Below are 25935 nucleotides of genomic sequence, written 5' to 3'. Positions count from 1 at the left end.
ACACACACACACCTTTACATCTGGCACTACTGGACGAGGTAACACACACACACACACACCTATCCACCTGGCACTACTGGACGAGGTAACACACACACACACACACACACACACACACACCTTTACATCTGGCACTAGAGCCCGACCGATATGGGATTTTGAAGGCTGATATCGATATATGAGTAAAGTCATTTTTAAGAGACAATTACAGTGATAAACGCGGGTATACCAAGTAAATTTATGTTTCACAAATAGACCAAAAATGAAATTAGTCTCCATCATTCAACCAATGCTAATGGTACCAGCCTCAGACCTAGGGGAATCTGGGCGGGGACAAGACCACAGGCTGGATAGCACCAATGCTAATGTTACCGGCCTCAGTGTTTATGTGTGTGGGACAGCACTGTGGGTTGGAAACAAGTGGAGATACAGAAATGATGTCTTTCTCAAGCGCTGGACGTTTATTTCTTTGTAAAAATCATTCAAGTGAGCAATTACAGATAGGCCTAGCACATAGTATGACACTGGACATATTCCAAAATATACAATTATAAAATATACTATAATAATATAAACATTGAAATACCTCTGATATAATAAACTATAGTTTCAAACATTACTAATATAATAAATGCAATAAATAGACCAATATAGAAAACATTGACATATATAAATACAATACAAAACCCTTTACCTAGATATTATGAAATAGACAGTAATATATCCAATATGATTCAACAAATAACACTAGTCATCGAATGACATTGTATGTAAACCATACAATGTCCTAAACCATACAATGTCTTAATACATTCCAGTATAGGCTACATATACACAGGGTACTTGGCTATGTTATCAATTAACTTTTTCGAAGTGAACACACATAAAATAACGTTTACATTGGGTTACTTTCATCAAATACATTAACAACATTTTCATTAATCAAATGCTTAGAATACTATACGACAATAATATAAAAAATACGATTGAGGCTGTTCATGTGACTGTCATCCTTTCACCAACACAACGCTGTCTGCCGTTTGCGTGTGTCTACATGCACGCACACACCCACTGACAACACCGGCGGCAACGTACATTGAGAACCTGACAGGCTCTGGCTAACAATATATACTAGTAGATTAGAATGGAGCACAACTAAACCAAACAAAAGTACTGAGAAACTTAACATACATGTTACATACACTTAAACATTAAAATACTGACGTTCACTCGACGCTATACCGCTTTTATAGTTCATACAGAAAGACGAGAGAACGGAAGCTGAACTGACGGTAGCTTGCTAACTTAAACTAGTTTCTAGCTTCTGCTAGCTCGTTAACTACAGTATACAGCAAATACTTATAAACATTCTAAATCACATTTCTACACATGACATGACTTTTTACACTACACAGACAAACATACTGGTGATGTACTCTTTTGATAGATAGATAGATAGATAGATATACTTTATTGATCCCTAGGGGAAATTCAAGGTCACAGTAGCATACAGACAACACACACATACATTCAATAACAGCAGAAAAAGTAATTAAAAGTATATAATATAAAAAAACAACTAAGCAATAAGGACTGTAGAATATAAAGAATATACTAAATATACAAAATACAAATTATACTAAATAAAACTTAATCAAAATCAATTCTAAAAAACAGTATCCACATAGTGGGTGAATAATCAATCAGGTGCGCTTGCAATGGCTGAAGCAGGGACTGAGCCTGTGGTCCTCTGTGCATAAGGTAAGGTAAGGTAAGGTGCTCTGTGTGAATGAGTGTCATGGTGATGGTGCAAATGAGTAAGTCAAACAGTGCAAGAATAAAGTCTATATATCTATATATAAATAACTATATTAAGAAAGGTATGTGGCATGGAGGGAGGGGTTATGCATATGTGCTAATAAAGCACGCAAACAGTGAGGCAGAAGACAAATGTAAAGTGGCTAGTGGACAGACAGTTCAAGACATGGAGGTGGTGAAGAGGCAGACAGACTATGCGGAGAAGTCTATTTCTCCTCTTCCCTTAAGTGATGCATTGAACAGTTCAATGGCCTTTGGGATGAATGACTACCTCGGTCTGTCTGTTGTGCAAGGCAGTGAGCGAAGTCTCCAGCTGATCAGGCTCTTCTGCTTAATAATAGTGCTGTGGAGTGGATGACACTCATGTCCAAGATGTTGATCAGTTTGTTCAGGGTCCTTTTGTCAGATATTGAAGTGATGCACTCCAGTTCAGCTCCCACTACAGAGCCAGCCTTCCTTACCAGCCTGTCTAGTCTCCCAGCATCCTCCTTCTTTGTGCTTCCTCCCCAACATACCACTGCATAGAAGAGGACGCTGGCAACAACAGACTGGTAGAACATCCTGAGGAGCTTGCTTCACACATTGAAGGAGCGCAGCCTCCTCAGGAAGTACAGCCTGCTCTGCCCTTTCTTGTAGAGTGCGTCAGTGTTGGCTGACCAGTCCAGTTTATTGTCCAGGTGGAGACCCAGGTACTTGTAGGTGCTTACCACCTCGACATTGACCCCATCAATGGAGACTGGTAGCAGAGTGGGCTTAGATGTGCGGAAATCCACCACCATCTCCTTAGTCTTTGAAGTGTTGAGATGGAGATGATTGAGTTTGCACCATTGCACAAAGTCCTCCACCAGGCTCCTATACTCCTCCTCCGTCAGAAAACTTCTGCATGTGGCATGACTCAGTGTTGTAGCGGAAGTCAGATGTGTACAAGGTGAACAGGACTGGAGAGAGCACAGTTCCCTGTGGCACTCCGGTGCTGCTGATCACAGTGTCAGAGAAACAGTTCTTCAGTCTGACGAACTGTGGTCGCTCCGTCAGGTAATCTGTGATCCAGGTTACCAGGTGAGTGTCCACACCCATCTGCAAGAGCTTGTCTCCCAGTCTGAGGGGTTGGATGGTGTTAAAAGCACTTGAGAAATCAAAGAACATGATTCTCACAGCACTTTTCCCCGTTGTCCAGGTGAGAATGTGTCCTGTGTAGAAGATAAGTGATGGCATTGTCCACGCCCACTTTCTCCTGGTATGCAAACTGTAACGGGTCTAGTGCATGGCGTACCTGGGGTCTGAACATACCTAAGACAAGTGGCTCCATTGTCTTCATCACATGTGATGTTAGTGTGACAGGTCTGTAGTCATTAAGCTCACTAGGATGTGGCTTTTTAGGGACAGGGGTGAGACATGATTTTTTTGATACATATTAACAGAAATTGAAAAGGTTTAAAAATATACCTGTGGTGTGGGTAAGAAGTGGAGATACAGAAATGATTTCTCAAGCGCTGGACATTTATTTCTGAGTGCTCGAGCTACCGTCTCCACGGCAACCCACTATGGTAAAGCAGTGCAATATTGCCATCTACTGGCATGAAGTGAAATACATGGAGATGTTATCTTAAATGTAATCAAATAAAAAAATAGGAGGGGGGTAACTGTTTAATTAAACTAATATAAGAGGCCATTTTCTCTACCCATTACACTAATGTTATTTTACCTTGGACGTAACAAAGCTGGTGACCAATGACTCTAGGATTAGCGTTAGCTTACTGCAGTAAAAACCAAGCGTGTCCAACCAAGCTACATTGTTGGGTTTATTTAGGCTTCCAGAAGAATTGAGAATTACATTTCACAATGGACACACAAACCACTTCAGAAAGCTGTGACACGCAAGCTGCAATTGACCGTTCGCAAAACCCCGCCCATTGAACGCAGATGAGCCAATGGCAGTCCAGTAGCTCTGTGCGCCATGCCAAATCTATCTCCTGCCAGCAGGGGGTGCTGCAGCACCTTCAGCACCCCCCTTCCCGCGCCCTTGGTGTCACTTGGATGAAGACTTGTAGATAACTAACGTTAGCATAGTTAGCTAACCGCTGCTAATAATGTGCTAGCTTCGTCACATCAGAGAAGCATGGGCTGTGCCACTGATCTTTATAGATCAGTGGGCTGTGCACAGTCGTGTAACATTTATTCACCATATAATAATAAAGTTGAAGTGGCTCTGCAATGTAGGCTATGTTTCCGTTTTTTGGCAGCACCATGACATAGCCCAGTGTCCTTGTAACATGCATGCAAGTCTATCTAGCACAGCTAATATTAATATCAGTGAATCACACTCGCCTCCCGTTTTTGAGTTTGTCACCCAACAAAGCTAGATATGAGTTTTTATACAAGTGTCTCCTTGTCATACTGCAGTCTTTCAACGGATTGTAAATGATTGTAAATTAATTTAGGTGCGTGGCTCTCTAAAAGAGCCTCTTGTGCTTACAGTCTTAACAGCTACTGTACCATTGAATTTCTAGACAGCTCCGTTCTGAGTTTGACGGGCGTAGTAACAATAACTAGGGGGCGTGGCTTTTGCGAACGGTCAATTTGTTCAGAGAATAGGCGTGTTCGACTTGAGGCAGATCTGTGCAGATCTGACTTGATGTGATGCATGCTGGGTTAAACACAATGCATACTGGGATGGACGCAATGCTTACTGGTTAGAAATTCTGTCCGACTTCTGTCAGCCGGGGAGGGACAAAGTGGAGGTGACACCAGGTCATATGACCTTAAAATATCGCGGGAGTCTTAGCCTGCAGACAGATCTTCAGTTGCCTTCCACGAGCTGCATGAGCTAAAACACGCCCTCATGACGTCAGTTCAAAGACGTGATAGGGCCATTTGGGAGGAATGTCCTCATGACGATTTTGACGGGAGTCTCATGGTGCTTCCTTATGTTGGAATATGCGAAAATAAACAGAAATCGAAGGGATACCTTCTTATACGTGATTTCTTCAATAATGGTAGGCTAGCCTACTGAAAACGTTTGGATATTCTGTTATTTTCTGCTGTTGGCCAAATAGATAGACACACATATAGTGGAAACACTTGATATTGAATGTATGTGCTACAATGCAGGCCTGTTAACTGTATGACAACAGTGGTTTATTTAAACTACATCATAAGAATTTATTTCGTCAGTCATCAAGCTCATTTTAATGTGTAAGAATGAAAGTTCTGCTGTGTTTATTGCAAACAAAATTCCGCGATATCTCCCGCGATGTCTCCCTGTCTGTCCGGGATGAGCTGCCCTCTGTTGTAGCTCCTCCCGGCTAGCCTCTGAAGATCACGTTTACGTAGAAAGCCAGACCAAGTCAGATCTGCCTCAAGTCGAACACGCCTACTGTCTAATAAGGGGAGAACTGCCACTCTCGGAAAACTTCCGGTTTCTGAACTGGTTGCAGTTCCTTCTGTGGTTCCACATGAGGGCATGAGGGCACTCGTCCACGAGTGCAGAATGCATGGAGGTCTATGGAGCTGTACCCCTCAAAATCCACTTTTCTCGGGATATAATTTTTTTTTCAAATCATTTGAATATTGTATTCGAAAGGGGAGGCAAAGAAAATACACTTAGTTGAGTAGTATATTTTTTAAAGTCACTTAATTGTTCTAAAAAGCGTGAGTGACGTCACTCATTAGCACAATGCTAGCGTATTATGGGCAACAACGACCCAACCTGTAAGAAAACAAAAGGACATAAGTACTCGTTCATTCAACTTTTGACCTATAACCCATGTTGAAGTTATACAAACTACAATCAAATCTGAGATTTGTCAACGACAATCAGGTGAAAGAGACCAATTTAGCCGTCTAGCTCCATTGACTCCCATTCATTCTGCACTCATGGCGATCGCCCCCAGTGGAACTCTGGTGGAACTGCAACCAAAATTCGGTACAATGGGACTTAATACGGAGTGGCCAGGCTCTGCGTAGACGGGCTCTGATTTGTTGTTGTTCGTTGTGTAGGAAGTGGAACCACATCAAGCAGCGTGTCTTGCAGCAAGAAGCAGCACCATCTGGTGCACAAACCATGTAACGACAATACTGTAAATTTAAATGAAAGATCAACATTCGGTTTTCCTTGATTTCATTTAAAAATATTTATGGGCCATTTTAAATGCTGCTACTGATAGTTTGGAAAATGCCTAATATATACAATCTATATAATATATATCAGGGGTGGGCAACTAATTTCCCCAAGGGGCCACATGACAAACTGGGACTGTTGAGGAGGGCCGGACCCAAAATACCGAACTCAAGTCTGAACTCAATTCTGTCCAATTCTATTCTGTTCTTGTATAACATTAAGTAAATCATATGGTTTTGTTTACTACTCGTAAGAACAGATGAAAATGTGAGGGAGACCAAGGACAACAGCAATAGGCTATTTAATCTATGTCCAGTATTTAATCCTCATATTCGAAAATTATTTTTTGACATTGACATTGACAAAACCTTTACTTCTGTAGTTATTTTACATAAGAAAATACGGAAGGTGTGTGTGTGTGTCAGTGTTGTAGTCAAGTCACTATGCCTCGAGTCCAAGTCCAGGTTCGAGTCTCCAATGTTCAAGTCCGAGTCAAGTCTAAGTCATTAAAAAAAATTCCAAGTCAAGTCCGAGTCGAGTCCACTACTCATCCGAGTCAAGTCCGAGTCGAGTCACTATTAAATGCAAAACAAACAACCTTCGAGGCATTCATGTCTCCAGGCATTTGGCGCCATTAAAGTTAACGTCCGTTATTGTAGGAACATGACATGATGTGTGATGTATGACATGAAGCAGTAACATTCCATTGCAATAATATTATTCTAATGACATATTACAATTACATTATAGCCTAATGACATTACAATGACATGGGACGGTGGTAGTGTAGTGGTTAAGGAGCTGGGCTAGCGTGCAGTAGCCTGAAAGTTGTCGGTTCAATTCCCGGCTTCCACCGTTGTGCCCTTGAGCAAGGCACTTAACCCCAAGTTGCTCCGGGGACAATGTGATCCCTTGTAATATAGCTGACATATGTAAGTCACTTTGGTCAAGAAGTGTCTGCTAAATGTAATGTAACAAAAAAAAAGTCGAGTCCTCGTCTCAATTTCCGAGTCTGCATGGTCTGAATGTACGAGTCCAAGTTCGAGTCATTCAGTGCTAAAGTCTGATCGTTTAGGCGATTTATTTTTTATATTGACGTAAGAGTTGACTGATCCAATAAAAAAGGTTCCGGATCCAACGTCGGAGGTGCCGGAACATGTTCCGCCGTGCTGTTACCTCGTCCAGTAGTGCCAGGTGGACAGGTGTGTGTGTGTGTGTGTGTGTGTGGACCTCGTAGCTGCTCAGATCCCACGCACACCTAGGAAGCTTATTGACACATACACACACACACACACACACACACACACACACACACCTAGGAAGCTTATTGAAGGATTTCTCAGTAATGAAAGCAGCTCAACTTTAGAGAATATCTGATATAGTAGAAATAAAAAAATGTTTATTAATTGTGTGTGTGTGTGTTGGGGAAACTGAACTGCTGTAATCTGTTGGATTATTAAGAAAATGTTTTGTGTGTGTGTGTTCTCTCTGCAGATCAGTACGTGTCATCAACTCCTGCATCCTCAGGTCCTCCAGCTGCTCATTAAACTGTTTGAGACGGAACACTCACAGCTAGACGTGATGGAGCAGGTAAGCACACACACACACACACACACACACACACTTACTGGTAAATTGTGTGTGTAAGCATGTGAGTGGTAAATTGCTCAGCTCCCCAAGTATAATGGTGTATATGAATCTGATGATCCGGTGTGTGTGTGTGTGTGTGTGTGTGTGTGTAGCTGGAGTTGAAGAAGACTTTGCTGGACAGGATGGTCCACCTGCTGAGTCGTGGTTTCGTGCTGCCAGTGGTCGGCTACATCCGCAAGTGTCTGGAGAAACTCAACACGGACATCTCCCTCATCAGATACTTCATCACAGAGGTATACACACACACACACACACTAGGGCTGTCACTTTACGTTCGAAAATTGATTGCACAATCGATTGGACCAAACAACACAAGTTTCGAAAACTAAAATAGGGAATCGATTTTAACCAAATATGTACACTATTAATTTTAAACAAATTAAACAAATAAAAAGGATAGATGTAACAAGAATATAAGAATATAAAAGAATTCCGAAGTGCAGTAAGCATTGCGAAAGCTAAAAAGAAAATTCCCACCAATTTTAAGCACCGGAACAGCTGTTTCAATCAGCTGCTGTGCTGCTCGTGTTTTGCCAAAAAAATTGAGGACAACGCGATCAACCTGTGCGACCTGAGAGAGACGAGTGATAGGCCCTAACAACTTGAGGAGTTTGATGTGGAATTACTTCAGATTTTTGATATATCAAACTATGGAGAATAACAAAGTGGAAGGCTATGCAAACTGTGCAATCGAGTTCTACGTAGGCGAAATTTGTTTGACATTTCTAATCGTAAACACAGACACAGATACGTTGTTGAAGCCTGCTGTAATGTTTGTCACTGATGTAATGTCCGTCCACTCGGCTTATTGTTTTTCGAGAATGTTGCACTCCTGTTTCATTGTGCGCGAAACTTCACGCCAATAAATCATCAGAAATATTGCTGGCTTGCGTCTACAAGCGCCCTCTTTACGTTAATGTCTGTTAGTTGTTTGTGAATTGGCCTATATTTGGCGTTGAAAATGGAAACGTCTTTAGACATGAAACATCGATTTTACAATCGATTCAATGAACACTTATGTCTCAAAAATCGAACACGATTTTTTCACAAAAGTGACAGCCCTAACACACACACACAGACACACACACACATACACACACACACTCAACACGGACATCTCCCTCATCAGATACTTCATCACAGAGGTATACACACACTACACTACACTATACTACACTATACATGCGTTACCTGCAGGCCTATACTACACTATACTACACTATACTACACTACACTATATACACAGGTATACACACACACACACACACACACACTCAACACGGACATCTCCCTCATCAGATACTTCATCACAGAGGTATACACACACACACACACACACACACACACGGACATCTCCCTCCCTTTATCACAGAGGTATACACACACACACACATTTCCCTCATCAGATACTTTATCACAGAGGTACACACACACACACACACACACATTTCCCTCATCAGATACTTTATCACAGAGGTACACACACACACACACACACACACACACACACACAGACACACATTTCCCTCATCAGATACTTTATCACAGAGGTATACACACACACACACACACACACACACACACATTTCCCTCATCAGATACTTCATCACAGAGGTACACACACACACACTCACACTCACTGAGAGTTGGTGTGTGTGTTGTGCAGGTGCTGGATGTGATTGCTCCTCCATACACGTCAGACTTTGTGCAGCTTTTCCTCCCCATCCTGGAGAACGACAGCATCGCTGGGACCATCCGCACCGAGGGGGAACACGACCCTGTGGCCGAGTTTATCGGTGAGGCACGCACACACGCAGACACGCGCACTCTCACACACACACAGAGAGAGAGAGACACACACACACACACAGAGACACACACAGAGACACACACAGGGTGACACAGGAATCAATTGTCGCTCCCATCCCATCCCGAGTCCACGAAAATACTCCCGTCATATCCCGATCACGTGACTGCCCCCCCAAAAAAAGTCCCGCCCCGCAAAATCCCGACAGAAAGACTCCCGAATCCTGTCCTGCTCCCGTTTTGTTCCCTATGTCGTCTAACGTTATAAAGCATGTCGTCTAACGTTATCAGACTCTGTTGCCCTCATAAAGCATGCGTTACCTGCAGGCCTAGACTAAACTATACTATACTATGTGCTTCTCGCACACAAAACACATTTATGGCTTTAGGGTAGTGTGTGTGTGTGTGTGTGTGTGTGTGTGTGTGTGTGTGTGTATGTGTGAGTGTGGTTAAAAGAATCGCTGCCTTCCGCATACTAAGTAACCAAGGCCACGGATTCCCAAACGGTGGTACGTGAGCATCCACTAGGGGGCACTAGACATGAAAAGGGCAATGTTGGAGTGTTAAAAATTAAAATATTAAGCCTAGGTTCCCTTTGTTCTTTGTGAAGAACAACATTATGAAACACACTGTTTTTTAGAGTGAGAGCTCATAGACCAGTTGCACATTTTGATTTTATTATTTATCATGGAGGACGGCTAATTAAACTTGATGCCTGGAATGCGTCAATAGAATGTGCAATGTTTTTATGTGTCGGATGGTGGGGGTACGCAAGCCGAGTCAGGATGTAGGTGGTGGTACGCAAGCCGAGTCAGGATGTAGGTGGTGGTACGCAAGCCGAGTCAGGATGTAGGTGGTGGTACGCGGGAAAACGTTTGGGAACAGCTGGCTCAGGCTAATAGGCAGACTAACCTGTGTGGAGCCTGGAGAGAGCCTGCATTAGTGTCTTACCCTCTTCAGCTGCTCTTGCTCTGATTGGCTACTGCTAGCCGCAGAGCAGCCAATCAACAAACGTATTGTGAGTTGTAAGTGGTTCTCTTTTCTAAAACGAAATGCCTCGCAGTCTTTGGGTGCATGGAATACCGTGAGTCCCGAAAAATTGTTCACCCTCGCACGCACGCACATAAACACACACAAACACACAGGCGCGCACACACAAACACACTCACATGCACACGCACGCACGCACGCACACACACACTCAAACACATGCGCGCAGACACACGCACGCTCATGAATTGCCGCAATGTGATTGGCTGCTGTTCTCTTCCAGCTCACTGTAAGTCCAACTTCATCATGATCAACTGAGGCATTCCAGCAGTTAACCAATGAGAACGGAGCTGGCTGTGCTGTCACAGGGAGGCCAGTGCCCAGGCATCAGAGCAACAGCGAGGATTGAACTCTGTATCAGCTGTGAGATTCTTCACGTGTGTGAGCGTCTATGACTACCTGTGTGTGTGTGTGTGTGCGTGCATGAAGAGAATCTGTCTTCAGCTAAAGACTGGAGTGTGTGTTTGGCAGGGAGGTTTCCATACAGTGTGTGTGTTTTTTTTTATGTAACATTTTGTATTCCAGTGATGACGCCTGTAATAAAGGTGCTGATTGTGGAAAAAGAGGCATGTGTGTTTTTTTGTGTGTGCTTGTTTGTGTGTGTGTGTGCGCGAGTGTGAGGAGAATCTGTCTGATTCGTATCCACTTTGGTTCCACATCTCCTTACGATATCATGTCCTAACATGCGCTGTGAATAAAGTGGAGAAGATCTCGAGTGGTAGAGCTGCTCTGTGCAGGCGCCTGTGCTTCTGTCAAAATGCACCACAAGTAGAAAAAAACTTCCAGGATGTCATTTTCGGTTATTTGTTACAGCAGTAGCAATCTAGAATATTTCAATGAAAAACTTTAAAATGAACTCATTCAGCACCAGATTATCAGTCTTGGTCTTTTTGTCCATTACATTTCTAAAAAAAAATGTGCATTGAAAAATATAAAATGTACACACACACACAATTACACCATACCAGAGAGGAGCCACAGAAGTGCGTAGGACTTGGTCACCGCAACAATTAGACGGGTGCAGTTATTCCAAATTCTCATGCAGTTTTCCCCATACAGTAGGAAACATCACATGGACCCGAACCTGCTGATGGGCAGACAGCAGCTTTTTTTGTAGGTGAACTTCAGAGGTCTATGCGTCATAACTAGGGGTGTGACGATACACTCAGCCCACGAGATGAGAATACACGATATTGGGTTCATGAGAACGAGACGAGATAAGGTAATACACGATATTGGGTTGGATTTTTCTACCACAAAAATTAAGCTAGCATAAAAATGCAACAAATTGGAATAAGAGGTCTATAGACCGCAACAGTCCCGCCCACAGCCGATTGCGGAAGTAAGAATATAATCCAATTTCTCTATTGACAACTGGAGTGTAAGCCATAAAATCGTAACCGTCCATGGTAGACTAGAAAGCTATGACATGACTAAGCGATTGCATGCTCATATTGACGCCAAAGTTAAAGCGTGAATTTCACCCCTAGGGTCATTTCCACGATGACTGCGAGCCAAACCATTGTGTGTGTGTGCGTGTGCGTGTGTGTGCGCGCGCACTCAAGTGGACATGGGTACGTACTTATTCAGAGCCCCTGCTAATTATCTCTGGGCCAACCAGTGTCCTGAGATCTGGCTGTGGGCCTATAAAAAAAACATACCTGTGCACAGGTGAAGAGGATGCTTGTGCGCATGCCTGAGCTAGATGGTCCAACCCACGCCTTTGTTCCTGCTCTTGCCGACTGAGCTGCACGGTCCCTGCTTCTCACGGACGCCATTAACTCAGACTTTGAACTGACAATTATTTATTCTTAGTTATTGTAAATTCTATTTTTGTATTAAAAAACCCTAGACTGGAGCCCTCTGGTTGTTGCAGTCTCATTTATGTTGCGGATTGAGGTTCAGTCCGTAACATATGTTCACCTTGACAACGATAAATATTGTAACATTGTAGAATCACGAGATCGTCACACCCATAATCATAACTGCTCCAGTACCAAGACAACCAGAGCAGGCTGTGATGCCTTTAGGGGAAAGCTGTTAGTTTAGCATCTCTGTGCGTTAGCGTTCCTCTGAAAGAACCAATTGGGACCCAACATCACTCTCCCCGTCAACACAAACAGAAAATGACCAGAACGTGTGAAGGAGGCTTTTATTACACATGTTGACAGATAATACCACATGAACACAAGTGCTTCAGATAGAGCACATGAATATGAACAGTGCAGCCGCCATACTGGCATCTTTGGCAGAAGGCAGGTTGATGCCCAACATGGCCACAGCATTAAGGCAACACAGCCACACACAACATACTGGCACAACATCCTCACATCCCTTTAACGGTAAAGAACCAGGCCAGCGATCAGCAGCTAGTCAGTAAGAACATGATTAAGATTTCCCTTTCCTGATAGTGCAGTGGTCAAGACCACAACTGCTACGCTCTCAGAGTAACGACAAAAACACAATTTTTTTTTTTTTTTTTTAAAAAACACAACAGTACTGTTTAAAGCCTCCTGCCTGAGAGTCTCTGGAAAAAATCATCAGTGGTCACAAAGGTGTGCGTTTCACATGTAGTTCCACGCAGGTGTGTCTCACATGTAGTTCTTGGGCACAATGGGGTCTCCGTACATGCAGTCCTCCTCCAGGGCCAAGTTGTACTGGCTGCCGCTGCCGCCCTTGTAATTACTGGTGACTATACGCAGCCAGCCCTTCTCCCCCTACAGACAGCAGAACAGAGAGCACGCGTCAAACAAAACCGTCTAGTCTCCACCGCTCTATGGTGTTTTATGCCCCCAACGTCTTCCATGCAGCGCTGCCATCGCTGACTTAAGGCACCTAATCCTAAACCTAACCCCAACCCTAACCTTAACCCATGCCTAACCATAGCACCTTCCAGGCAGCGCTGCCTTTAAGACAACGTTGGGGGCATAAAACACCAACCATAGCGTCAATGACATCTTCTGTGGGGTGTACGACGAATCTCGATTAGTGGGTTAGCGAGGTATGTTGCGCTCAAAGCCAGGGTATGATGTGACACGAAAGTGGATCTGTTTTAGTGTCGCTATATCACCATGGTATCTTATGCTGTCAACCAAACCTGGTCGGGAGGAGGTTATGTGCTAAGTTATAGCTCAAATCGTGTAATCTACCGCACACTGACCAATCAATTGTCTTAAAAACAAAGTTCTCACGTGTAGGATTCTGTCATATATCTTACAGGTGGAGCTCCGCCTCTACTAACATTTTGGATCTCGAATGCGCTTTAATAGTGCTCTGCGTGCAAATATCCCACTATGGACGTGCATACCATACAACAACTGATGACAATTGATTTATTTGATGTTATAGGTTAGACACAAAAAATGACCGCAGTGTAGATTAAGCTATCGCTCATGAATGCGGAAGTAATTGTTTTTAAAGAGGCGGTTGTGTGAGTCTTCACGTTACACGATTGGCCAAAGTCATCCCAACACCGAGAACGCGCACAGATCTGAGCTGAAAGCCTAGTTTGACAAATATATCACATAACTGCAATCGTAGTATCACTTAACGTACCCCCCCCCCCCCCCCCCCCCAAGGTTCTAGGTAGTGACCATGCACCACTCCTATAGGACCAGGCTCTGGCCACACACACACACACACACACACACTCACCCAAGGCTCCCCCCAGGAGTTGCGTACGATCCAATACTCGACTCCAGACTCGTCCACTCCCCAGCCGGCCACAGACACGATGTGGTTGATGTAGGGCTGCTCCACGTACTCTGAGTACAGACCTCCCGTGTAGGCGTCCAGCTTGTCAGTTGCCATGATACCACAGCTGCAGGACACAAGCACCATCACTACATCATACCCAATCAGCATTCGCCACAAACACAAGCACCTTCGTTACCATGACAATAGGCTTGTTTGAGATGGACTGAGTCTGACCTGGGGCCTGTACTACGAAGGTAGCTTAACCTACCCAGATGTAACCCAGGGTTACTTTGTTAAACCGGGGTTGACAAAACACTACGATGCTGATTATGAAGTTGATTTGTTGAGCCAGGGTTAACCCAATTGGAGTTTGTGCGCGTTCACATAAAAAGGGGCGGGTTGCAGCGCAAGTCACCACTTTCAGTGATGATGCGATCACCTTATTTTACGGATGAGGAATGCACAATTATGACATGTTATGAGGAATTAAAACCCACTCTACGACAAAAATCAAATACGTCGGCAGTGAACAAAGCAAGGCAAGGCTGTTGGCAACGTATTGCAGATCGGGTAGCCTAAATGCCTAAAAGTAAAGTTTTATTTCCACATGTTCTTCAAATATGTGTTACGGAGGATTAATAGCTTGCGGAATGTATAAAATGAGGTGAAATAATTAAATTGCCTATTTTCAGTTCTATATATGGCGGTCTCTAAAACCCCTCGCCCTGCGAAGAGAGTCCCTCACGATTTGCGCTCTAATGTCGTATGGATCATCCAGGTACGGCGACATTGTCTCAAATTGTTAGTGGAGGGGTGGTACTTATAAAGGGTGTGGTTAACGGAAACCTCGGGTTAACCAAGAACATAACCTGGTCGGAGCAGGTTTGAGATGCAGCGTAAATTGCCATGGCAGCATACCTCGGTTAAAACCTATCCAGCTTTCGTAGTACGGGTTAATCGGGAAGTTACGCCACACGTGATCAAGTTACTCTCGAAGTTCCCCAGATAAGCCAGTAACCCCGCTTCGTAGTACAGGCCCCTGGTCTGGCTTTCTACGTAAACGTATCTTCAGAGGCTAGCCGGGAGGAGCTACAACAGAGGGCAGCTCATCCCGGACAGACAGGCTACAATCTGCCTGACGTGACACGTGGGAGACATCGCGGAATTTTGTTTGCAATAAATACAGCATAACTTTCATTCTTACTCATTCAAATGAGCATGATGACTGACAAAATAAATTCTTATGATGTAGTTTAAATAAACCACTGTTGTCATACAGTTAACAGGCCTGCATTGTAGCACATCAATTCAATATCAAGCCCCCTATATGTGTGTCTATCTATTTAACCAACAGCAGAAAATAACAGAATATCCAAACGTTTTCAGTAGGCTAGCCCAGTGGTTTTCAAAGTGTGTGTGTGGGGGGGGGGGGCACGTGAGGGGGGGCCTCAGCAAGTTGGAAGGAAAAATAAAACAAATAAATACATTTGAAAATGTAAAATATACCCATTACTATGACAACAACAATAATTACTATGACAACAATAATTACTATGACAACAACAATAATTACTATGACAACAACAATAATTACTATGACAACAATAATTACTATGAGGGCTGTTATTATAATAACTAACAATAATTACTATGAGGGTTGTTATAATAATAACTAACAATAATTACTATGAGGGTTGTTATAATAATAACTAACAATAATTACTATGAGGGTTGTTATAATAATAACTAACAATAATTACTATGAGGGTTGTTATACAATGCCATTAGAATATTGTGTCGCATATCTGGACATTATATTTCCCATGATAATGACTGAATAATAGTAGAGTGATAGCTCTCATATAGCAGAAAGCCCCAAATAGAATTTTTACACACTGTATGCTCTATCGCAAAGTGCTTGTGGCTAAAATAATTATTAGGATTAGCTTAGTGTATTTTTACATTTGCCGTGGTATTGTCGATGGGTTTAATAACACATCAAGGGGGTCCTTGGCCAGAACCTAGTGGTATTTGGGGGGCCTTGTCGTGGAAAAGTTTGGGAACCCCTGGGCTAGCCTACCACGTATAAGAAGGTATCCCTTCCATTTCTGTTCATTTTCGCATATTCCAACATAAGGAAGCAGCATGAGACTCCCGTCAAAATAGTCATGAGGAGATTCCTCCCAAATGGCCCCATCACGCCTTTGAACTGATGTCATGAGGGCGTGTTTCAGCTCGTGCAGATCCTGGAAGGCAACTGAAGATCTCTGCAGGCCAAGACTCCCGCGATTTTATATGGTCATGTGACATGGTGATTAGTCCCTCCCCGGCTGACAGAAGTCGGACAGAATTTCTAACCAGTAAGCAGTGCGTCCATCCCAGTATGCATTGTGTTCAACCCAGCATGCATCACAACAAGTCAGATGTGCCTCAAGTCAAACACACCTATTTACTGTCTTCATTCTAACTCATGACCAGTCACACAGAGGGTTGAGCCAGCACCTGCTGATCCATACCTGATTGGCCCGCGGGCATATAGCTCCGCCTTCATCTTCTCCAAGCCGTTGACAGGACCAAAGTCTCCCACCTTCCACAGAGTGAAGTTCGTCACCACGTTACACACGCCAAAGGTGGTGCAGGTGCCGCACTGGTTAAAGGGCTTACATTCTGCACAAACACACACACACTTTGTTAAAGGGCTACAATCTAAAGGTTGAGCCTAAATAATCAAAGCAGCGTTTCTTAACTGGTGGGTTGGGACTGTTCTAGGTGAGCTTGTGGGTAAAATTATTTTTATTTTATTTTTTTGTGTGTGTGTCTGTGTGGCGTACTGTGATCCTTGGCCTGGTAGTTGTTGCAGGTCTCGTCAGGGATGCTGTGTGTGTGTGTGTGTGTGTGTGTGTGTGTGGCGTACTCTGATCCTTGGCCTGGTAGTTGTTGCAGGTCTCGTCGGGGATGCCGTGTGTGTGTGCGTACTCCCACACGCCAGAGTGGTCACCGCCGTGACAAGACCCCGCCTCACCGCAGTCAATCACGTGCTGCACCGACAGGTAGGCTGAAGGCCACGCCCCCTTACGCAGGATGTTAATGCGGTCTGCAGGGAACACACACACACACACACACACTATAAAGCACAACCAGAATGGAAGGAAGCCTCACAAGCAGCCCACTAGTTAAAAATACCCCAGTCATGATCAAAAGAACCTTCCTAGAAACGTGTGTGTTTCCTCCCCCCACCCCACCACAATGACACTAAAGTTAAGTGTAGCTCTGTGTGTGCGTCTGTGTCTGCGTGCGCGTCTGTGTGCGTGCGTCTGCGTGCACGTGTCTGTGTCTGTGTGACACAGACACAGACACGCGCACGCAGACACAGACGCACGCACGCAGACACAGACGCGTGCACGCAGACCTGTCTGTCTGTCTGTGTCTGCGTGCGTGCGTCTGTGCGTCTCACCCGCCATGGCGCTGGTGCTGCCGTGGGCCCAGCAGGATCCGCAGTACTGGGGGATGTGCTGGTTGCGGGTGGTGCTGACGTAGTTTGTCCCGTTGATGTTCCTCCAGTCCCAAGCCTTGGGCAGCTGTGCCACGTTCAGGTACTCGTGCGGCCTCGGAGCAGTCCTGCAGGTGCACACAACGAGGTCAGAGGTCAGCCACGGCAACGCACCACCACTCAGCACACCACTACACGCCTCAAACAAGCACGGAACCAACACCTCTGGAGACCACTGGCCAGAAAAAAAACCAGTCAACACACACAGGTCTCTGGCAGAAAGGCTGTTCACACTCATCAGGATACACACACAGGCCAGTCACAAGCACCAAGCGTCCACACACACACTCCACAGGAGGCCATGCAGTGGGAATCTTAGGAGTGTGTGCAGTAAACTCTCCAGGCAGAGTAGCGAACACACCGAACTAATGCCTCTCCCCATGCTAGCGAGCCCAGCGCCGAACGGAAGGGTCACGTCACGCCGTTTTGCTACCTTTTCAGCAATCTGCTCTCTCTTATAGATTTCAAGCGCCGAATTTTCACGACATGAGCTGCCTGCTGAATGACTGAGTGACTGAATGACGTCCTAGAGCCAAAGAGATTGCACAGTTTGGTCAGAGGGGGCAGCACGCAGTCGACACAGTGATTTGGTTTTCTGGCAGCGTCAAGTTGACATGCAAGGAACCACCACCAGTTCACTCCAGCCCAATGTGATCAAGGGTCAATCAAAGCACTGAAAACTCAACGCTTTTCACACATTTATTTCTCCACATGTTCCGAAGTTGGACAACCGTGCTGTGATTAAGGGAGACTGTAGGCCGAATATAGCTAGGCTCGCCTTGCTTCGTCTTGGGGAAACCCAACTCGACCACAACACTAACAATAGTTCCCCTAAAATCACTTATTGTAGTCTAAAGTTGCGTCAAATACAATTTCATATAGTTAACTTGAAAACAACCAGCTAAAGAATGCACGACTAAATTCAGTTTCAAAAAACAGTTATCGCTCTAACTTTAGTTACTTCAAATGTTGCCTAGAAAACATAGCCAAGAACCGCCTACGTAAGCAAGTACACTCGGTTAACACCAACCGTCTTTCTTTAACTGGTTACCATTATTTCTTAAAACAAATATCTACGGTAAGAAACGGTAAAGAGTTAGATACTGACTTCACCACCAGCCGGTCTCGACGCAGGGGTTTGTAGCATGGTTGGTTCTCGTTAAAATACCGCCCGGCTAGCGCTCCGGACAGCAAACACATAAACAGCATGAGTCGAGCCATGTTGAGACGCGCGCAGTCATATGACCGATACTGACTCCGCGGCGTTATATAGACGCTCTTTCCTCGGGGGCGGGACCCAGGGCTGGAGACGATGCACACACAAGTGATTTTAATTAGATGGTAAAATTCAGGTGATTTTCATGCCTCGGCCACATGATGTGACGATGTTGTTTTGAGTTCCCGACTGCTGCTGCAGCTGCAGTATTTGAGTGGCGGACTGAGAGAAGTGAAACTTGTGAAACGCACGGACATCAGTTGATCTGAAAGCACACACGCCCGATTTAGCCTACCGGCAGTGTAAACCAGATATTTTACAATTACGTTGATATTTTTGGTTCCTTTTTAAACTTCATTGTTTAAAGTTGTTCGTTTAAAGTGTAGTTTACTGTTATCGCAAATAGCGGCAGACCTGGCGGCAGGCATGCTTGACTTCACTACTGAAACGCTGGGAGAGGGTTAGTTCATGGTCAAAATGTCTATAATGTAGAAAATATCTTACTGCTGCACAGACATCATTGTGGCACAGTTGCCTACATTTGTAGGCCTGTTGTCACATATACTTGCAAAATCCTGGGCCAGATCATCATGACAAAAGATCAGATTCAAAACAAAATAGCTCCACACATAGCCAGAAATCTAGACGCACCCTAGCGGCAAACACGGGAGTCAGAAACAGACCGACAGAAAAAGTTTGAGAACTACTGAGCTATGGACTACCGATACTTACACACACACACACACACCTCTCCAAAGTGCTAGGCTACTGAGCTATGGACTACCTATACACACACACACACACACTCCAAAGTGACCGTCCCGAATTTGTCCCGTCAGGGACAGCACCACTTCAATCACAGCTCATCGGCATTTTCAATCACAGCTCATCGGCCTTGTTAACTTGTCAATAGTAGGCTACTGTAAACGCACCTGGAACAAAGTGTCCAGTGCCTCCGCAACCACGCGCATCTCGCACTGTGCGCACGACACCATGGGGCAGAAGGGGCGCAATTTAGCCAGAGAAGCTTTAATGCAAACTGCTTTTCACTCTTAGAGAATGATTACAATGTCAAAATGCAGCAACAGCATCTTACATAACGATGATACTTTTTGGGTCCTCTCAGTCTCCATTAGCCTATGCAGCAGATCTAACTTGAACGTTATGCTACTCGTTTTAATTGGGAACGAGAGGGAGAGAGTGTGGAAGTTTCCAGCTGGCGTCATTGTTGGTAATTGATTTCACCTTTTTAATATAAGAAACGTTTAAAAGGAAATCATGAGATCAACAAAAACAACACAAGATTGCGGAGTTATCCGGTTCACACTGACCATTTATAAAATGTGGGGGCACTTTGACATAGGCTGCACGCACTGTGATTTGGACTGTGATAGAATATGAAGAGTGCTCTTTGCCAGAGTGTGAATGACCCCACCATAATTGGGGGGTACTGCTCCTTCACTTCTTCTATGACCATCATGGTCCACTACCATATCAATCCCCACCGTGATCGCCAAGTGCAACATGTGTTGTGCAACACACATACAAGGTCTAAACATGCGACAAACTGATAATCAGTAGTCTACAGAATATCTCATTGTTATTATACTGTATATCCAAAAGAGAACTGTTTTGATCAACTCTCAAAAGTTAGAAGTTAAGTGCACTGAAATACAATTCTAATTACTAGTAAAAGTAATACCTTTACAAGCCTATTGCCTATTTCATGAAATATTGATTTGGTTTATTTTTAGATTTCATAACACCTGGAGGTAAGACCCTAACCCTCTCATATAAACAGAAACCAATTTTCCGTTATAGTCTATGGTAATCAGTGTCAAATCAACACAATTGCTTAGAGATATGTGAAACCTGAGCAATCTTTAATGTGATTAAGGAGCATACTATGAAAAAACATACTGCCATAGAAAAACTAGCCTACAGAGCGGTAACCTACAAGAATCCAATAACCAGAACAAGCTGGGTGTCATTAACACTACAGTATCCTACTGTACAAATGAGTCACATATACACATGCACACATACACTTTCCTTTTCCTCATAGTGTCTCTGAATAAAATCAAATCCTAGTTTCATTAAGATAGTATCAGGGTTCAGATGAAACTACATTTATTGAACTAAAAATATGAAATAATAGCTGTACTATTTAGCCTAGGCTACTTGGCTCTTTTTATGTTTCCACAGGTTTCACTGATGTTATGTAGGCTTACAGTAGCTACATCAGAACCTCTTGTGCTTAATATAAAAACAACACAGCATCTGTGCCAAACTAATTTCAAAAGGGCACAATAATTTATTCAAGATTAATGGACACCTAGGCTATGGACTGGAATTAATCTCCTTGGAAATGACAATAGATTTTACCTCACCACAATGTAAAATAATAATAATAAATGATTTAAATAGAGAATTATCTTGCTAACTAACCTTGGTATCTAACCAAGGTCCACTTTACTAGCCTCAGTGGGTAAGTAGCAGGTAAGTAGCCGGTAATTAAATGTATGAAGACGTGACATGAGCTATGAAAGAACAAAACACGTTAATACATGAAGGTTGTAAATAGCACATTTTCAACAAGCTAGACGTCTGCTAGCAACTTATATTTACCCATGCACGTCAGCAGCAAACCGAATTTAAGCTACTGGAGGAATCTACCTAACGTTGACACTTGCTTGAGAAGTTGAAGTCGTTCTCTATCTCTGTTCCTTCTAGCGCCACGGTGGTTAAAAATGGTAAGGTCCATAATAGGGGTGTCTGAAATCGCTTTACATTACATTTTCTCTGGTGAAAATATAGGAGTTGACTTGTATTGTAGCCAACTGTAATGATATGTTTTTTACAATATCAGAAAAAATATCTGACCCTCCCAAAACTGATATTTCTGTCTCTTTGGGGGGTACTGGGTCTTCATTGGGGGGTATAGTACCCCCCAATACCCCCTGTAATTCGAACTATGGTCTTTGCCTTTGTGTAATGGAATTGAATTGGTGATTCTTGAAGTCTTCAATAATCCGTCTCCCTTAAACTACCCTGCTGAAAAAAACCAGCTTATGCTGGTAGCTGGTCTTTGCTGGTTTTCTTCCAGCTCTTGCTGGTCTTTGCTGGTGTAGCTGGTTAGGCCAACAGCTGGATAAGCTGGCGTGACCATCTGAGAAAGCTGGTCATGCTGGTTTGACCAGCCTTTATTGTGGGATACAGCTGGTGCAAGATGGTCATGCTGGTGACCAGCCTGCCAAGCTTGACATTGTTGGTGTAAGATGGTCATGCTGGTTTGACCAACATGAGCTGGCATGGCCAGTTAAACCAGCAGTGTAGACCAGCAACACCAGCTAAAATGACCAGCTTGAGGTGGTACGACAAGCAAAACCAGCTGAATTACCATCGTTAGGTGGGTAAACCAGCTGAAGGTATGTTTTCACAAGAGATTTGCTGGTCTAGCTGGTCAACCATCATAGGGTGGTCAAATAGGCTGGACAACCAGCAAACCACCTTTAGCTGGTCAGGCTGGTTTTTTCAGCAGGGTAAGCATTTGTAGGCTATGCCAATTGAAACACTTTCCACTCAGATAGCTAGGTGGCTATCGGTTCATAATTCACTTTTAATTGCAAACAGAAAATATCAAGCTAGCATCATTACATGCTTCTATTTCCACAGGAATGAAGGTTGTTTATACCAACTTAATATACTTATCATTGTTAATATTGTGCTATAGGCCTAAATGTGGCACAAACAATGTTAGAGTTTGTGGACGACTAGCCATAGGCTATATTTGAATGGAGCTGGCAATATTATGAATACCGTGTAGACAATGCTCTTAAAGTGACAGTGCACCATCAGCATCAAATCAGTAGTACTTATCTTTACACTAACCCCCCCCCCCCCCCCCATTTTGAGTTTTTGCTCCAAATTGCACACCGCCTACTAACAATGGCCCTGTTTCCACATACTTTGACTTATATTCAAGTGCTTGACCACTTTTGAAAGCAGAGGCCTAGTAGATTATTTTGGTACCAATAGATTGACTGTGTGGTGAACTGTCAGAGTGGCAAAGGGTAGAATGATAGTTTTTTTGTACATCTCTGGAAATTACCACATTCTGCCCTTCTGGGTCATTTATTTTGTCTTGGAAACACAACTGAGGCCCACTACCAGGTCTTGTGAGTCTGTATCTCAAAGTAGATCAATATAGGCTGAAATATGAGTACTTTAGACCCTTATTTGCCAAGATATGCTCATGTGTTTTGTAAAATGCCCTATGGAAACTCCCCATAGGACAATAAAATGCTTACTGTGTGGCAACCTCTTACTGTAGAAGCATAATCCTGGTCTCAAATGAAAGGTTTCTTGTTGACTATTTGGATGTATGTCAGGGGTTCTGACATAGAATGACTACACAAAATATGGAATTACACAAATATCTCTATTTTTGTGTAGCACCCCTCTACTCTACTTAATAATAAATTGCACTTTAAAGTCAAAGGAGGTGCTTCTATGAGTTACTGTTAAGTTTAGGCCAGTTCTAGGTTCGGCATTAAGGGGGGAGTAAATTGACAAGGACACCAGTATGTAAAATGTTATAAATAAATAATGCAGGTTTATTAAATGCAAGAATATCTTTTCTCTATGAGAAAAGAAGAGGAAATATTAGTAAATAGAAAATAAATAGTAAATAAATACAAAACCCTATAAAATAATAAAAGAGCTCTTAAAAATGCAAAGTATCAAATCAATAGTTAAAAACTCAAATGTCCAAAAGAAAAGAAATACCCGGGTAAGGTGGTGTGAGTGTACAATGCCAGTGTATGTGTGAAGGCTTATCTGTATCCAGGGAACAGATCCAAGGGGTTGGTTATCCAGTATGAAAGGGCAGTTCAAGGGGTTGGTTATCCAGTATGAAAGGGCAGTTCAAGGGGTTGGTTATCCAGTATGAAAGGGCAGTTCAAGGGGTTGGTTATCCAGTATGAAAGGGCAGTTCAAGGGGTTGGTTATCCAGTATGAAAGGGTAGAACAATTCAATCGATCCAAGGGGACTGACTCGCCATCCAGTGTTCCAGTGTACATAAAAAACCAATCTGCATACAGCAGTTTGAGAATACAATTAAGGATATATATTCAATATCAAAGTTGTAAGATATCATTAAATTCCAATTGAACTACAATTCCAGTTCAATTAAGTCCTATTAACTTAGCTAGGCACAAACTACGACGTTAGCGTCGCTGGTAATGAGAGAGAAGAGGTGCCGTTCTCACTCACACACACACACACACAGGCTACTACTGTGCGGGCTCCTCTAAACATTCTAATATTAACGTCTCCTATCTCTTAGTAGTTCGTTACTACCAACGATCATATATTTAAAATCATGTAATTCAATATATTCATTAACAACTTCTCTATTACTCAAAAACATACTTAAAGACAATATTATTACAATAGCAGCACTTAAAAGAACAATAAAGTAAAAGCATCTCCGATTGGTTTTTAATTAGTTAGCTCAGTTTTCTAGCATGCTAATCATCCTATTGACTTGAATGCACTATCAGCTAACGGTGCTAATCACTCGCTAGCAGAATGCTAGCGAAGTATTTTAACTCACCGGAGTTCGAGGTTCAAACAACACAGGTCTTCAACAATCAGTAGAGTATAAGGAAAGGTAAGATGATTCAATACGATCAATAGATTAAGATGATTCAATACGATCAATAGATTTAGAAAAAGTTAGATTAGAGTTAGATAAAGTTAGTATTCATTTTCTTCATTCAAGTGGAGTCTCGAGAGTGAAAAAACAAACCCGTCACCTAGGAGATGACTATACCACAATAAAAGTATTTTAGAATACCTGCACTTTCAAGCAGACCAAAAAAGAAATACATATAATCATGTAAACTCAGCTTCTTGCTATTTATTCATATTTATTCTATTTATATATTAAAATATTTATTGAACTCAAACTGTTCTAAAACTAAAGTTATGGTCTTAGTAACCAAACTTTAAGGTGGGTTACATTTGCATTTTCTTTGTTGGTTCAATGGTATAGGATGGATTTTACATCTGCACAACTAATATTGGACAAAACAACATGAATGTTCAATTTCCAGGGATTCTGGTGAATATTTCAACACCCAATATGCTGTATCTACTTCTTGCTAAACGATATACACTGCAGCTAGAAAGTAGAGAGGCACAAAAAGCGGGTGGGGGGGCATTTTTGATCAGATTTAATTGAGACATAGTAAGATTAATCTGTTGAGGGGAACTGCAACTGTCCCGCCTGCGGGACACCCGAAGTGTATAAAATAAAAACAAAATTACTTTGTCATTATTACCATTTCAATTGTGTGTGTATATATCAATATTATATAGGTATATATATAGAAAGGTTTTGAGCAGCACTGGGTCCCTTTGAGCTGTCCTGTTCCATCCCGTTTGCACTCTCCACATCTAACCTCTCCCCCTTAAGGAGCCGTCCTGTTCCATCCCGTTCCCTCTCTCCACATCTGACCTTTGACCTCTCAGATACTGAGTGCATTCAGGGAGGGTGTGAGTGGGAACACAGGGAAATGGCTGATCCGGAATCAGCTCAGGAAAACTGCTGTCAAGTTTACGGAATTACAGTCTTTTCTCAGACATCAGATGAAAAGGAGTCAGAGTCAGGTGTCAGACATCAGATAAAAAGGAGTCAGGTCTCAGATGAGTCAGGTCTCAGCAAAACAGCTATTTCTGTTAACTGGTACAACAAGCAAACTTTTGATATCCCTGCTGAAAAAAACAGCTAGAAACCAGCTTATGCTGGTAGCTGGTTTTAGCTGGTCTTTGCTGGTTTTCTTCAAGCTCTTGCTGGTCTTTGCTGGTGTAGCTGGTTGGGCCACCAGCTGGATATGCTGGCGTGACCATCTGAGGAAGCTGGTCATGCTGGTGTGACCAGCCTGTTGTGTGGGATACAGCTGGTGCAAGATGGTCATGCTGGTGACCAGCCTGTCAAGCTGGTCAGGCTGGTTTGCTAGAAT

General features: G+C 43.1%; 2 protein-coding genes and 1 long non-coding RNA gene across 3 annotated transcripts in view; 1 reads left to right on the top strand and 2 right to left on the bottom strand.

Annotated features, from left to right (window-relative positions):
• The window catches only part of nelfcd (negative elongation factor complex member C/D), a 39311-nt gene extending 28304 nt beyond the window's left edge, over positions 1-11007 (top strand). Inside the window, exons 12-15 of the mRNA XM_042088580.1 lie at positions 7433-7528; positions 7681-7821; positions 9255-9384; positions 10668-11007. Coding sequence (XP_041944514.1) covers positions 7433-7528; positions 7681-7821; positions 9255-9384; positions 10668-10702 — 402 coding nt within the window. The 3' untranslated portion in view covers positions 10703-11007. The remainder of the gene's footprint in view (positions 1-7432; positions 7529-7680; positions 7822-9254; positions 9385-10667) is intronic.
• Positions 11008-12581: 1574 nt separating this feature from the next.
• ctsz (cathepsin Z) lies at positions 12582-18951 on the bottom strand. Its single transcript, XM_042088617.1, has 6 exons — positions 18799-18951; positions 17595-17758; positions 17055-17234; positions 16657-16807; positions 14099-14264; positions 12582-13161 (listed from the first exon to the last, which is right to left on the bottom strand). Exons 1-6 carry the CDS (start codon positions 18909-18911, stop codon positions 13036-13038), a joined length of 900 nt encoding a protein of 299 aa, XP_041944551.1. The 5' UTR covers positions 18912-18951; the 3' UTR covers positions 12582-13035.
• A 4543-nt stretch (positions 18952-23494) lies between these two features.
• Positions 23495-24657, bottom strand: LOC121706674. The gene is made up of 2 exons (XR_006031098.1): positions 24525-24657; positions 23495-23999 (listed from the first exon to the last, which is right to left on the bottom strand). It is a non-coding gene; the product is annotated as an uncharacterized LOC121706674 (long non-coding RNA).
• Positions 24658-25935: the final 1278 nt, after the last annotated feature.

This window comes from Alosa sapidissima, chromosome 4 (assembly GCF_018492685.1).
Source record: "Alosa sapidissima isolate fAloSap1 chromosome 4, fAloSap1.pri, whole genome shotgun sequence".
NCBI classification, from domain to species: Eukaryota; Metazoa; Chordata; class Actinopteri; order Clupeiformes; family Clupeidae; genus Alosa; species Alosa sapidissima.
This window is presented reverse-complemented; position numbering and strand designations above follow the sequence as displayed.